This window comes from Schistocerca gregaria, chromosome 4 (assembly GCF_023897955.1).
Source record: "Schistocerca gregaria isolate iqSchGreg1 chromosome 4, iqSchGreg1.2, whole genome shotgun sequence".
Classification (NCBI taxonomy): domain Eukaryota; kingdom Metazoa; phylum Arthropoda; class Insecta; order Orthoptera; family Acrididae; genus Schistocerca; species Schistocerca gregaria.
In genome coordinates this window covers 613,848,094-613,864,111 of record NC_064923.1, presented here as the reverse complement: position 1 = coordinate 613,864,111, position 16,018 = coordinate 613,848,094, and the positions used below count along the sequence as shown (strand labels likewise).

The 16,018-nt window shown below is 40.8% G+C and overlaps 1 protein-coding gene across 2 annotated transcripts in view; it reads left to right on the top strand.

The window, feature by feature from the left end:
* The window catches only part of LOC126365941 (cytoplasmic aconitate hydratase-like), a 357,848-nt gene that overhangs the window by 264,084 nt on the left and 77,746 nt on the right, over nucleotides 1-16,018 (top strand). For both annotated transcript variants that reach the window (XM_050008715.1, XM_050008716.1), the window contains exon 10: nucleotides 577-736. In XM_050008715.1, the coding sequence (XP_049864672.1) occupies nucleotides 577-736 (160 nt within the window). The remainder of the gene's footprint in view (nucleotides 1-576; nucleotides 737-16,018) is intronic.

The window sequence follows — 16,018 nt, the reverse complement described above, 5'->3', positions numbered from 1 at the left end:
AGGCGTCAAATTGGGATAGAATTTGAAGGAGGGGTCACAAAATAGAGGGTAAAAGTAAATGTATGTGACAAAATTTTTGATGCAACTTTGTTGTTGTTGCTGTACCTACCTTGTCCCTGGAGGTCAGGAGCATGGGAGGGGAGGAAAGGAGAGGCATGATTAAGGATGGGAGGGAGAGGGGTGAGAGTGAAAGAAGGAGAAATTCTGCAAACTGAACTCTCATCCTCCTCGCCCAAAGTGAGACATCTCAGTTCAGTACTAGTTTGAAGGTATAATGGATAGTGACTAGTAGCAAGTGTACCCTGTCATGGTAGATAAAAAAACTAGTCAGTCATTCATTGTGAAACTAAGTAGAGTTGCTGCCCCCCTCCCCCTCCTACGTATAAAGAAGCTATTTTCTTTCCTTTCATTGCCTTGCGGTGGAAGATGTATTTCAGCTTTGTCGATGAACATATTACTAAAGGCAGCTATAGCATTTATGTTGGCAGCAGCAGCAACAACAACAGCAGTTTGTGGTATTATTATTATTATTATTATTATTATTATTATTATTATTATTATTTTCTAATGTTACAGATTGGGTTTAAAGGATTTGGACTACCAAGTGACAAGCTGAATGTGTCGATGCCCATTATCTATGAGGGCCAAGAATATGTTCTTCGCCATGGTTCAGTTGTCATTGCTGCTATTACATCTTGCACTAATACAAGCAATCCGAGTGTCATGCTTGGTGCAGGTTAGTAAACTAAATGTTTGTGTTTTTAAGATTGGGCTAGAAATGAATAAAAAATGAATTTGGCAAAGGCTAATTTGAAGTGAAAATTGAAATAATGAAACTCTACAGGATGAGATGGTTCTACAGTACTTTATAATTGCGAGAGATCATAGACTAGTAAGACAAAATGTAATAATAGGTAATAAAAGATTATGCTCTCCTCAACCCATATGTTGATTTTAATAATGCCTGGATTAGTAAGCAAGGTCATATTTGAGGTGGTGTGTCTGTATGTTATGCAGACCTTTGAACTGACTTATACAGCCAGTTATTGGGGAATGAGTCATGGTCAACTTAGCATTTTTCACGTTAACAAATTATTGCCTGAGGGGAAAGAAGCAATATGTGGCAGGGAAAAATCTTAGGACCAACTTGGAATCGAATGAACCCTGGACCTTTGTATTAGTTTGTTACTGTCTCGTTAAGCCACAAAACCACACAGTATGGATAAAAAGCTAGGGGAAAAAAAAGGCATATCACGAAAAGGTCAGAAATCTAGCTACTGAAAATATATTTAAGAACACTTGATCAAATTGAGTCATATTTTCAGCATCTTAGAAAATGAAGATCATACAGATCTAAACAAAAGCATGTGTTTTTTTAACAAATGGTCTATGGCAAACAGCAAAAGATACCAAAGGTACAAAAACTAAAAAAAAGAAAATCACATGTAGAATAAGACAGGTATAAAATAAAGCCGATAAATTCAAACTGAAGACAAAAGAAATGTGACAGTGTGTTGAAAAACAAATCTACTCAGAAATATTTTAAGTGGATGTGTGAAAATACAATCATAATTCAATAAGAGAAAACAACTGAAAACAGTTTGAAAATGAAGATGATAGGATGGAAACTTGTGTTAAACAACAAAAAATATTTTATGAAATAATGACAATGATATAGGATTAATTGCTGCTCATTACGTACAGAAGACATTGAGTGGCAGACAGGCATATTGAAAAAAGACCTCTAGATATTATCTGATGTCAGACCAAGTGCTTTACTAGATAAAGACAAAACACACATGGGTATAGCCACTATCATCCCTCTGTGGCTTGACTTTGTGTGTTGAAGCAGTTGGCTGTCATAGGTAGTGAGAGTAAAGAAGAGTTGGAGGAGGAGGAGGAGGAGGAGGAGGAGGAGGATAGAAGTGAGAGGAGATGCTGAAGTGCTGTCTGTCTGGAGTGTGTAGGAACGGGATTGCAGGTTGATGTGTGCATCATTTGCAGTTGTGTGAAAAGGGGAGAGGAGAGATGCGAAGATGGGGAAAGGACTATACAATACAGGGAAGTTAGGGGATGGGGGTAGAATGCGTGAGGGAGGCTTGACTGAGAGTTGGGAATGGAAGCAGATGGAGGGCAGGAACTACTGAAGATTGAGACCAGAGGGATTATGGGAATGAAATGTATGTTGCAGGAAGAGTTTCCACCTGCACAACACAGAGGAGCTAGTATTGGTGGGAAGAATCGTAATGGCACAGGCCATGAAGCAGTTGAAACCAAGCACATTATATTGGGCAGTATGCCGAGCATCTGAGTAGTCCAGCTCTCTCTTGGCTACAGTTTGCAGTGGTCATTAATGCAGACAGACAACGCGTTGTCCATGTAGAACGTAGTTCAGTGATTGCAGGTAAGTTAGTAGGCCACATGCTTTCTCAGCTGGCTCTGCCTTTGATGGACTAGGAGATACCTTTGACAGGGCAGGGCAGGAGTAGCTGGTAGTAGGATGGTGTATGGAACAGGTTTGCATAGGTCTGTTGCAGGGATACAAGCCATGAGCCATGGTGTTGGTATGGTAGTGCAGTGGGGATGGACAAGGATATTACATTCATTCACGAGGTGGCAGAATACAAGTGTAGGAGGGACAGGGAGGATATTCCTCATTTCTTGGCGCAAAGAGAGGTAGTTAGAATCCTGATGATGAAGAGTATGCTTTAGTTTCTCTGTTCTGGATGGTACTGAGGCATGTCCTGTCAGTGGGTATGTGGGAGATAGCAGGTGACATTGGAGACAAGACATGGGAGGCATGTTCCTGGACAATGGGCGGAGCATAATTTTGGTGTTTGAAGGCCTCAGTGAGACCCTTAGCGTATTTGGACAGGAACGGCTTGTCACTGCAGATGAAATGACATGTTAGTTAGTCTGTAAGGAATGGACTTCTTGGAGTGGTGTGTAATAAGTAACAGCTCTCAGAATGGAAATATTGTTGGTGGTAGGGAAGAGTAGTGTGAACAGAAGTGCTGATGGAGCCATCCATGAGGTGCAGGTCAACATTGAGGAAGAAAGTGTATTGTTCTGAGGAAAACAAGGTAAAGTGAATGGGGGAGAAGCTGTAGAGCTTCTTAAGAAATGTGGATAGGGTGTCATCACCTTCCATTTGCATCATGAAGAGTTCATCAGTGACTCTAAACTAGGTGAGAGCTTAGGGCTTCTGGGTGGCTAGGAAGGTAGGATCACTTATGACTGTCTGCATGAATGGCCACCGCCAAACTGTGACCAAGATACAGTTGTGCCCGTGAGCGGAGTAGAAATTTAGGGAGACAACATTTCATCAGTTGCACTAGCAGATAGTCCAGTAACAAGAGAGAGAATACAATACAAGCATCATCATCTCACACAGAGACTGTAAATAATGCCAGTTGAAATGTTACAGCAATTAGAGGTGTGAAGAAAGGAAAAACACCTAGCAATGATGGTGTTTCAGTGGAAATGGTTGAAGCAACAGCTAAAGTAATGCAAAAGGAATTTGCAAAATTATTCACAGAATATCTGCAGCAGAAGACAGTTCTGTGGGAACAATGCTGTGACAGCTCTACCTTAAGAGGAGAGCACAGACAAGATGTAACAAATTTAGAGACATATTGGCCTCCTCTCTATGATTTACAAGATATTTACTAAAATTGTCACCAAGAATTTAGAAGAAAAAGTCTGATTTTAATTGAACAGTATTATAAAAAGGATGCTACTCACCATATAGCATAGTGAGAATGCCAAGTCACAAATAAGCACAACAAAAAGGCTATCAGAAAGTGAGCTTTCAGCCAGACTGCGACGAGCAGTGCATGATGGGAGAGGCAACTGGGTCATGGGGTTAAGTTGGAGGTTGGGGCAGGGAGGAGAAGGGATAGCAGGTAGCAGTGGCGGATGGTAAAGTGCTGTTTGCGGGGGCATACAGGGATGAGGTGAGTGTGTGTTGGTGGAATAGAGTGCTGTGTAGTGCTGGAAAGGGAGCAGGGAAGGGGCTAGATGGGTAAGGACAATGACTAATGAAGATTGAGGCCAGGAGGGTTAGAGGAATGTGGAATTATTTCAGGGAGTGTTCACACCTGTGTAATTCAGAAAAGCTGGTGTTGGTGGGAAGGATCCAAATGGAACATGCTGTGAAGCAGTTATTGAAATGAAGATTGTTGTGTTGAGCTGCATGCTCAGCAATGAGATGGTCCAGTTGTTTCTTTTCCAAGGACAGAGAGCTTGTTGGGTGTCACGCCCACGTATAATGCAGCACAAAGGTTGCAGCTTAGCTTGTAGATCACATGACTGATTTCATGGGTAGCCCCACCTTAGATGAGATAGGTGATGTTTGTGACTGGACTGGAGTTGGTGGTGCTGGGAGAATGTAATATGAGCCATGAGCAAGGGTTTGGGAGCACGGGTTGTGTAGAGATGGATGAGGATATTGTGTAGGTTTGGTGGGCAGTGGAATACTACTGTCAGCAGGGACGGAAGGATAGTGGGTAGGATATTTTTCTTTTCAGGGCATGATAACAGGTTGTAAAAATCCTGGGGAAGACTTTAATTCAGTTGCTACAATCATGGGTAGTAGTGAATCATGGGGTAATGCTTCTCCATGGGCAGACAGGAAGATTTTGCCGGGTATTGGGTGAGTGGAGAGGTAAGGCACAGGAGATTTGTTTACCTACAAGATTGGGAGGGTAATTATGGACGTGGGATATTTCGAGAGGGACCGCTCATTATTACAAATGTGATGGCCATGAGTGGCTAGGCTGTATGGAAAGGACTCCTTGGTATGGAATGGGTGGCAGCTGTTGAACTGGGCGTATTGCTGGTGATTTGTAGGTTTGATATGGACAGAGGTACTGACGAAGCCATCTTAGAGGTGGAGGTTAACGCCTAAGAAGGTGGCTTTTTGGGTTGAGTAGACCAGGTGAGACAAATGTGGGAGAAGGTGTTGAGGTTCTGGAGGAAGGTGCATGGGTGTCTTCACCCTTGATTCAAATCATGTCATCAATATATCTAAACCAGGTGAGGGGTTTGGGATTTTGGATGTTTAGGAAGGATTCCTCTAGATGTGCTATGAATAAGTTGGCATAGAATGATGCCTTGCGAGTGCCCATACCCTGGATTTGTTTGTAGGTCATGCCTTCAGAGGAGAAGTAATAGTTGGTGACAATATAGTTGGTCATGGTGGCTAGGAAGGAGGTTATTTGTTTCTGTTCCATCGGGTGATGGGAAAGTAGTGTTCAATAGCAGTAACACCATGAGCATTAGAGATGTTAGTGTAAAGGGAGGTGGCATCAATAATGATCAGCAGGGCACCATGTTGTAAAGGAACAGGAACTGTGGAGAAGTTGTGGAGGAAATGGTTGGTATATTTTGTATAGAAGGGTACGTTGCGGAGTTTTTTGTTTTGCCTTTATGTGACTTATCTCTGCTATATGGAGAGTAGCAACTATCTTCTTCGTAATATTGTTACCTTCCATCCTAGATTTTTCTTTGATAGATTTTAATTGAGCAGTTTGGAAGAGGATGCAGCACACTGGATCATCTACAAAATTCTGGCAGGGAGGGACAATAGTTACGAACTACTTCCTTGTGTAGGATTGAAGGATTAAAAAAAAAAAAAGGTTTTGATTCAACTACACCAAAATGTTTTCTAATATTACTGGAGAGTCAACACATTCATTCAGGTTGTTTTAGTATCACGACCAATATGTACATTAGCGCTGCAGCATTCATTAGTTTTTGTCAGATATTGTGAAATTCAGAATTGAAAGAGGAGTCGGGCATGGAAATTCCATATCACCAAAACAGTTCATAGGCATCAGGCATCCAAGAGAAAGTTTTTGAAGGACTTGAACTTGTAAAACAAAGAAGGAATTCATGTTAATGGATCATACTTGAACCACCTTGAGTTTTTGTATTTACAGCTGCTGAAGACAGTGACTGAATGGAGAAGAAAATAAACAAGCAGAAGAGTAAAATATGTCTTGACCTTTTGATAAACTAAATAGTTTTCAGAATTAACCTTGTGATGTTTCTGGAAAGTCTACAGTCAGTTTGTATTGAGTTATGTCAGTGCGATATTAACTTCTACAGTAAAAGAACTTACAAAAATTAATGGTTCTCAGTGAGTAAGGGATAGATGCAACAGCTAAGTACCAGGAGGGACGGGACACTAACAAATGGATCAGGTAACAGACTGAAAATGAAGATGGGAGTGTACTGTAATGAAGTTGAATGAGTGGGAGGTGGACCAAGGAAACTTGCTTCTGAATTCCAAGAAAAAAGAAAAGATAAAGATGACAACCTAATGGAATCTTGGTAGATGACAGTAGAAAACATATTGAACAAACTGGTTCAAATTGCTCTAAGCACTATGGGACTTAACATCCGAAGTCATCAGTCCCCTAGACTTAGAACTACTTAAACCTAAGCAACCTAAGGACATCACACACATCCATGCCCAAGGCAGGATTCGAACCTGCGACTGGAGCAGCAGAAGCAGCAGCAGCGCGTTTCCTGACTGAAGCACCTAGAACCGCTTGGCCACAGCAGCCGGGAATACTGAACAGAATATCTGTAATATGATATAAACGAATGGATAATAAATCTACTCACCAAGTGGTGGCAGGGGTGCGCGTGCGCGCGCGCGCACACACACACACACACACACACACACACACACACACACACACACACACACACACACACACACACACACACAAGGATTTAACTATTATAAGCTTCTGAAACCAGTGGTTCCATCTTCTGGCAGAAGAATTGAATGGGAAGGAAGAGGGGCGAAGGAAAAGGACTGGAGAGGTTTAGGGAAAGGGGTACAGTTCAGAAAAGTTGCCCAGAACCCCAGGTCAGAGGAGACTTAATGGGCAGGATGAGAAGGAAAAATTGATTGTTGGAGACTGCACCGGATGAGACTTCAAAACCTGGGAGCCTAAAGGTGGAAGACAGGATAATATACAAGACAGAGATTACTATTAAAACAGCCTGCATGATTTAACAAGAGTGAAAAGCAAAATGCAGAGTGCATTATATGTAACAGAGGTGGGAGGGGGAAGATGGAAAAGAAAAAAAAAGTCAGAAAATAAAAGGTGCAGGAAACAAAGGAAGACAGGAGTAGTTACTGTGAATAAATGCTGAAGCAGAAGGAATTAATGTAAATTACGGCCAGGTGGCTGGTGACAACCAAGGACACGTAGTGTTAATTCCCACCTGCAGAATTCTGAGAAACTGGTGTCTGAGAGAAGTATCCAGTTGTCCTTGGTTATTGTCACCCACCTGGCCTTAATTTACATTAATTCCTTCCATTTCAGCACTTATTCACACTAACTACTCCGTTTTTCACTCCATTTTAGTTTCCTACTCCATTCATTTTCACTTAGCTTTTCACTCTTATTAACTCGTGCGCGATGTCTTAGTGGTAATCTCTGTCTTGCATTTTGCCTTGTCTTCCACCTTTAAGCTCTCAGGTTTTCAAATCTCATCCAGTGCAGTCCCCAACAATCAGTTTTTCCTTCTCGTCCCATCTCGTAAGTCTCTTCTGATCCAGGGTTCTGCGTGACTTCACTGACGTGCACCCCTTTCCCAGAACCGATCTAGTCCTTTTCCCTTCACCCCTCTTCCTTCTCCTTCAACTCTTCTGCCAGAAAAAGAAGCCACTAGCTCCGAAACCTCGTAATAGTTAAACCCTTGTGTGTGTGTTCCCCTGCAGCCACTTGGTGAGTAGTTTATATTATATTATCAATAATTGATTATTTTAGTTTTATATTAGACCACGTGAACAGAATATCTGGATCACTAGAGACCACAACTTGTGGAAAGTCTACTTGAGGTCTTTATCCAGCAGTTGATGTCAGATGCCTCATGATGAAGAATAAATGTATGTATGAATTAAAAATGCCCGTAATTTTTGTTGACAGTGACCCGTGTGAAATGACATAGCAAAATGACTCCAATGATGAAAATAATGAGCAAGTGGCATTCGATGTTCAGCAGTGAATTGTTTGTGCCGTAGATGATACAACAGGTGAACCAGGAGGAAGAGTACTGCATTTTACATGACAAATTGATCATGAGAAAGCTTTCACCCAGACTGTTGCCATATTTGTTGAATGCCGAGCAAAAAACATTTGTGGAATGTTGTTAGCTGCAATAGGCAGAAACATGTTTTGTTGGTGCTGCATATTTTTCTGATTCATAGTAAATTGGCATTTGTGGTTTAGTTACTTTAGCAGATATTCTAACTAACATATTGTACTACATAAAGTTTTCCCTTAAACAGAAGTAGATGTTACTTATGTTTATTGCAAATTAACACTATTTCCTGTATTGCTAATAACTACAATTAATCTCAAAGTTTAGGAAATTAGTAATTTTTACCACAGGTTTTTTTGTTGCTTTAATTGAAATCTCATTTTGTTTATTTGCTTCTATTTTTAATAGTAATTTTTTTAGCTCAACAGATATAAAAAATAACCAGCATATTCAGTTTAAAGTTATTTGTTCACTGTCCTATAATAAATTTTCCCAGCCAAAGTGTAGGCCCACTGTGAATGATGTTCTTGAACACAAGATGAGATAGTTGATATTCCATAAGCAGCTTGAAATAGCCCTGACTACTGTCAAACAATTGGCAGCTGCAGCGAGACAGGTGTTTGAAGAGCTCCTGAGTGTTGTGTATCTGTGGCACCAGTGCCAAAGGTACATAAAGTACTATCGTCTCCTGTGGATGCTTTGTCCACTGCAGAAAATTACTCTTCCACTTGAATGTGAGCGGCATCTCGGTGGTAGATCTAAACATCCTTCAACAGGCACCAGGGAGGCCTCAGGGCCCCAACCAACCAATTTGAGGTCCTGTCTTTCTCTGAAAATTGGAACTGAGCCAGTGGGACCCATTTCATATGCTTTGGGAAAACCAGTCTTGTCCAGTCAAGCAGAGGAAAACACAATAGGTTAAGGGTAGGGGTCTTTTAATTGTCAGCAGTTGAAATCTATGGTGAGTAATAGTACCCCTTAGGAAATGACAACAAGGGACAGGAAAAGACACCAGGTGCATTCAGTGTGTGTTCCTGGGGCCTCATTCAACATGTTGAAGAAGCTATTTCGGCAGCCATTAAGGGAACAGGGTGCAACCATCTACAGATTGTGGCACACATTGGAGCAAATGATGCCTGTCATCAGGTCTCAAAAGTCATTCTTGGATCATTTCAGGACTGTCAGAAAAGGTTGATAAGACCAGTTTTGTGAATGGAATTTCAACAAAACTCACAATGTGCAGTAGTGTCCCAGAACTTTTTGTCCCCCCCCTTGGTTCTGAGTGAAGTGGAAGGACTGGAGCAGAGACTTTGAGAGCTCTGTGACAAGCTAGGCTGTGACTTTCTGGATGTGGGCCATGGGGTTGTGAACTATAGGAAGCCCCTAAATGGGTCAGACATGCACTACACATCAGAGGCTGATACTCAAGTACCTGACTCTGTTTGGTGAGCACATGAGGTGTTTTTTTAGATTAGGCAACACTCCTTCCATCCAGATAACAATATCTATCGGAAATCCAGAAGTATCAGTGATAGATTGCGAGAAAAAATGCCTTCCATAGGTGAGAATATTAAAATCATGGTAGTTAAATGCCATAGTTTGAAGCACTCCTGAGAAACAGTGAAGCTCTCATAACACTAGGTACAGAAAGCTAGTTGAAACCTAAAGTTGATAGCAGTGAGGCTTTTGGTGAAAATTTAAGTGTACTTGAAAAGGATAGGCCAATGGGAAATGGATTTAGTGTATTCGTTGCAGTAGACAAACTCAAATCCATTGAGATAGAAATAGATGCTGCATATAAAATTGTCAGGGCAATTCTCGGTGTAAGGGGTGGGTGCAAAATAGTAATTGGATCCTTCTGTCGCCCATCAGACTCATCTCCTGATGTAACTGAAAACTTCATAGAAAACCTCAGTTCACTTCTACACAAGTTCCCCAATCACACTGTAATCATCCAACAATTAATTGGGAAAATTACAGTTTTGTTAGTGGTGGGCATGATAACACATACTATGAAACTTTACTAAATGCCTTCTCTGAAAACTACCTAGAACAGATAGCTAGAAACCTCACTCATGAAGGAAACATATTGGATCTAATGGCAACAAATGGACTTGACCTATCAGTGATCATGATGTGGTTGTGGCAACAATGATTACAAAAGTACAAAGGGAAACTAAAACAAACAGGAAGATTCCAAGACTTACCAAGCGGGAAAGCGCCGGCAGACAGGCACATGAACAAAACACACAAACACACACACAAAATTACGAGCTTTCGCAACTGGCAGTTGCTTCGTCAGGAAGGAAGGAAGGAAGGAGAGGGAAAAATGAAAGGGTGTGGGTTTTAAGGGAGAGGGTAAGGAGTCATTCCAATCCCGGGAGCGGAAAGACTTCCCTTAGGGGAAAAAAAAGGACAGGTGTACACTCGCGCGCACACACACACACATATCCATCCGCACATACACAGACACAAGCAGACATATTTAAAGGCAAAGAGTTAAGGGCAGAGATGTCAGTCGAGGCGGAAGTACAGAGGCAAAGAAGTTGTTGAAAGACAGGTGAGGTATGAGCGGCGGCAACTTGAAATTAGCGGAGGTTGAGGCCTGGCGGATATCGAGAAGAGAGGATATACTGAAGGGCGAGTTCCCATCTCCGGAGTTCGGATAGGTTGGTGTTGGTGGGAAGTATCCAGATAACTCGGACGGTGTAACACTGTGCCAAGATGTGCTGGCCGTGCATCAAGGCATGTTTAGCCACAGGGTGATCCTCATTACCAACAAACACTGTCTGCCTGTGTCCATTCATGCGAATGGACAGTTTGTTGCTGAAACTGTCCATTCGCATGAATGGACACAGGCAGACAGTGTTTGTTGGTAATGAGGATCACCCTGTGGCTAAACATGCCTTGATGCACGGCCAGCACATCTTGGCACAGTGTTACACCGTCCGAGTTATCTGGATACTTCCCACCAACACCAACCTATCCGAACTCCGGAGATGGGAACTCGCCCTTCAGTATATCCTCTCTTCTCGATATCCGCCAGGCCTCAACCTCCGCTAATTTCAAGTTGCCGCCGCTCATACCTCACCTGTCTTTCAACAACTTCTTTGCCTCTGTACTTCCGCCTCGACTGACATCTCTGCCCTTAACTCTTTGCCTTTAAATATGTCTGCTTGTGTCTGTGTATGTGCGGATGGATATGTGTGTGTGTGTGCGAGTGTACACCTGTCCTTTTTTTTCCCCTAAGGGAAGTCTTTCCGCTCCCGGGATTGGAATGACTCCTTACCCTCTCCCTTAAAACCCACACCCTTTCATTTTTCCCTCTCCTTCCTTCCTTCCTTCCTTCCTTCCTTCCTGACGAAGCAACTGCCAGTTGCGAAAGCTCGTAATTTTGTGTGTGTGTTTGTGTGTTTTGTTCATGTGCCTGTCTGCCGGCGCTTTCCCGCTTGGTAAGTCTTGGAATCTTTATTTTTAATATATTTTTCCCATGTGGAAGTTTCTTTCTGTTTTATATATATATATATATATATATATATATATATATATATATATATATATATATATATATATATATATATATTCAGTAAACAAAATAAAAAGGTCAATAGTGTCGGATCTCAGTGAGGAACTTGAAACTTTCACCACAGCACAGGTCAGTGAGGAACTTGAAACTTTCACCACAGCACAGGGCAGGAGCATGTAGAGGAACTATATCTCAAGTCTAAAAGAATAATGGACCATGCACTGCACAGAGGTGTACCCAGTAGAACAGTTCATAGTGGGAGGGACCCTCTATGGTATATGGAAATTCCTAAAGAAATGGAGATTACTGCATAATTGGTGTAAAACAAAGCATAGATGCTGAATGTAATAGGTTTGGCTGTCAAGAGAGCAATGCACGATGCCTTCAATGACTTCCATTGCAGAATGTTGTCAAGTGATATTTCACAAAACCCAAAGATATTCTGATCATATATAAAGGCTATTAGTGGCACCAAAATTGGTATCATTTCCTTGGCAAATGAGACAGGAACTAAAATTGAGGGTAGCAAAGCGAAAGCTGCGATGTGTAGTCTGTTTTCAAATATTCCTTTACAAAGAAAAACCTGGAGAAACAACTAATTTAATCACCATGCCACTGAAAAGATGAGTGAAGTATGTGTTGGTGGTGTTGAGAAACAGCTGAAATTATTAAAATTGAACAAAGCTCCAGGGTCCTACGGTATTCCTATCAGATTCTATGCTGAATTTGTGGCTGAGTGACACCCTCTTCAAACTGTAATCTATTGCAGAATTGTGAATTGTGAATTGTGTTTTATTCATCTCATGACGTACATTTGCAATCCATTTGGTTTGCGTACAGGAGACATGTCAAAAATTTATAAAACAATTACAATGATTTTTACATTAATTAATGATAGCACTATAATAAATAACAACACTATAAGGATATTTCTTGGAACATGTAACACATTGTACCCAGCTCAAATTTCCAGATTGTCCTGCATGAATTCATCCACTGAGTAATAACACTTCATTGTCAGTACCTCATATAGCTTTCTTTTAAGTGAACCTAAATTCATCTGCATCAACTTGTTCCCTTTTAATTTATTAAAAATTTTCATTCCCATGTATTGAGGTCCCTGGGCAAAAGTCTGAGGCGGTGGGTGGGGAGCATAAAATTTTCTTTGTTTCTGGTATCATGTGAATGGACAAAATGGTTTCCCTCAAATAAGTCGCGTCTGGAGTACAAAAATATAATAATCTCATATATGTATAAGGATGGCAGAGTTAATATTTTGAGTTTCCTAAATAATGGTCGATATGGTTCTTTGTGATTGGCAGTGCACATATTTCGTATGATTTTTTTCTGTATTTTTAGTATCCGCACTATGTTTGTCGAGTTACCCCAAAAAACAATACCATACCTAATAATGGATTCAAAGTAGCTTGTATATGCTACTTTCCGCGTGTCAATGTCCGTTGCAGTTGATAATATTTGCATTGCAAATGCAAAGCTGCTCAATTTGTTTGCAAGGTATTCAATGTGTGCCTGCCACCTCAAATTTTCATCTACTTTTAGACCTAAGAATTTGACTGAGTCAACTTCTTCTATAACTTGGTTGTTGTGTACAATCTTAATTTGCTCACATTTTGACTGTTTGGTTTTGAACTGCATCACGTGAGTCTTAGATATGTTTAGATTCAGCCCATTTAGCTGAAACCAAGTTTCTAAGGTACTGAGGGTACTGATCACAGATTTGAGAATTTTTTCTGAATCCTGATCTTCAACTAAGACAGAAGTATCATCTGCGAACAGAACTGATGGGGAGCTGATATTTAATGGTAAGTCATTAACATAAAAGAGAAATAGGACTGGGCCTAATATGGAGCCTTGTGGAACACCCTGAGTAATTTTTTTCCAGTCAGAAAAATAATATGCGCCATTTGAAGAAATGCTAACTCTTTGCTTTCTGTTGGATAAGTAGGATTTAAGCCATTGTAGGGCACTGCCGCCAATGCCATACTTTTCAAGTTTGTAAACAAGCAATGCGTGGTTTACGGAATCGAATGCCTTTGTGAGGTCGCAGAAAATTCCTGCCACCTTATTTCTCTTGTCTAATGACGTACTTATTTTCTCAATGAAACTGTTAACTGCATCTACGGTGTTTTTCCCTTGCTGAAAACCAAATTGATTGTTTAGAATAACAGAATATTTTGCAATGAAGTTTTGGATTTGAGCAACAGCAAGTTTTTCAAATATTTTGGATAGGACTGGGAGAATTGAGATAGGACGATAATTTCCCATGATCTCTCTTGATCCCTTCTTGAAGAGTGGTTTGACTTCAGCATATTTCAGTACCTCTGGGAAACAGCCCTCTTCAAAACATTGATTTATTATCTGAGCTAGTGGGTTTGCAATTCTATTGTGTACCACTTTAATAACTTTGGTGGGTATTCTATCCCAACCTGCAGATTTTGTGTTTCTTAATGTGCCCAGTTATTGGAAAAAAGTACTACCAGAAGGGTAGTAGAAGTAATCCACAAAGCTACTGTCCAATATCCTTGACACTGATTTGTTGTAGAATTTTAAAACATTTTCTGAGCTCGAACACAATGACCTATCTCGAACAGAATCATCTCCTCTATGCCGACCAGCATGGATTCTGAAAACATTGATCATGTGAAACCCAATTCATGCTTTCCTCGCATGGCTTACAGAAAGCCTTGGGTCAAGGCAGCCAGGTGGATATAATATTTGTTGATTTGCGAAAAGCATTTGACTCGGTGTCATACCAACGCTTTTTGTCAAAAGTACGATCATATGGGGATGTCAAGTGCAATTTGTGACTGGATTGAGGACTTTTTGGTAGGGAGGACACAGCATGTTATTGTGGATGTGGAGTAATTGTCAGATATAGAAGTAACTTCGGGAGTGCCCCTAGGGAATTGTATTGGGACGTTTGTTGTTCATGTTGTATATTAATGACCTTGCGACCAATATTTAGATTAACCTCAGACTTTTTGCAGGTGATGCAGTTATCTACCATGAAGTACTGCCTCAAAGAAGCTGCATAAAGAGTCAGATCTTCATAGATTTCAAAGTGACACAACTGGCAGCTTGCTTTAAATGTTCAAAAATGTAAAATTGTGCACTTCCAAAATAATTTTAAAAAAAACATAGTATCCTATGACAATAACATCAGTGAGTCACGGCTGGAATCGGCCAACTCATACTCGTAGAAATAACTGGGTGTGACACCTAGTAGGGATATGAAATGGAATGATCACAAAAGTTAATTGGTTTATTGGTAGAATACTGACAAATACAATTAGTCTACAAAGAAGATTGCTTAAAAGTCATTTGAATGGCCCATTCTGGTGGATGGGACCCATACCAAACAGGACTAATGGGGGATGTTGACTGTATACAGAGAAGGGCAGCATGAATGGTCACAGGTTTGTGTAATCTGTGGGAGAGCGTCACAGAGATACTGAAGAAACTGGACTGGAAGAATCTGGAAGAAAGACATCAACCGCTCTGAGAAAGTCTATTAACAAAGTTTCAAGAACTGGCTTTAAATAATTGCTCTACGAATGTACAGCAACCCCATACATGTTGCTCACATAGGTACCATGAGGATAAGATTAGAGTAATTGCTGCGTGCACAGAGGCATTCAAAAAATCACTTTTCGCATGCTCCATTGGTGAATGGAACAGGAAGAAACCCTAATAACTGGTGCAATGGGCACATCCTATTCCATGCACTTCACGGTGGTTTGCATAGTGGGATGTAGATGCAGATACAAATCCCTGTGCAATTCTCCCCCCACCCCCCCTCCTCCTCCTCCTTTTCAGATACACTTCCCTCCATAATCAAATTGACTATTCCTTGACGCCTCAGGATGTGCCGTATCGATCTGTCTTTTTTTAGTCAAGTTTTGTCAAGAATTCCATTTGTCCCTAGTTTGATTCAGTACCACCTCACTACTTAAGTTTTAAGTTTTCCCCCTGTAATTTTCAGGATTCTCCTGTAGCACTGCATTTAAAACGCTTCTGTTGTCTTCTCTGCTTTTCTTATCTGTTTATTTTCCTGTTTGACTTCTGTACAAGGCTCGTTTATTTGCTGCCCAACTAACACAACACATCTACTACTATTCATGATTCATTTCCCAATCTCATTTCTTCAGCATTCTGTGATTTAGTTTGACTATATTTCATTACTGTACTTTAACTTTAGTGGATGTTAATCTTGCAACCTCTTATCAGTTCTGTTCAACTACTCTTCCAAGTCCTTTGCAGTCTCTGACAGTATCAGCGTCATTGGCAAACCTTTTCTTCATGTCGTGGGTCCCCTACAGCTGTCACCGAATCCCTCATTTCAGTCATAAAACACCCCAGTTTCCTCCATTCTTCTTCTTCCTCTTCTGTTCGAGTATTCTCCAT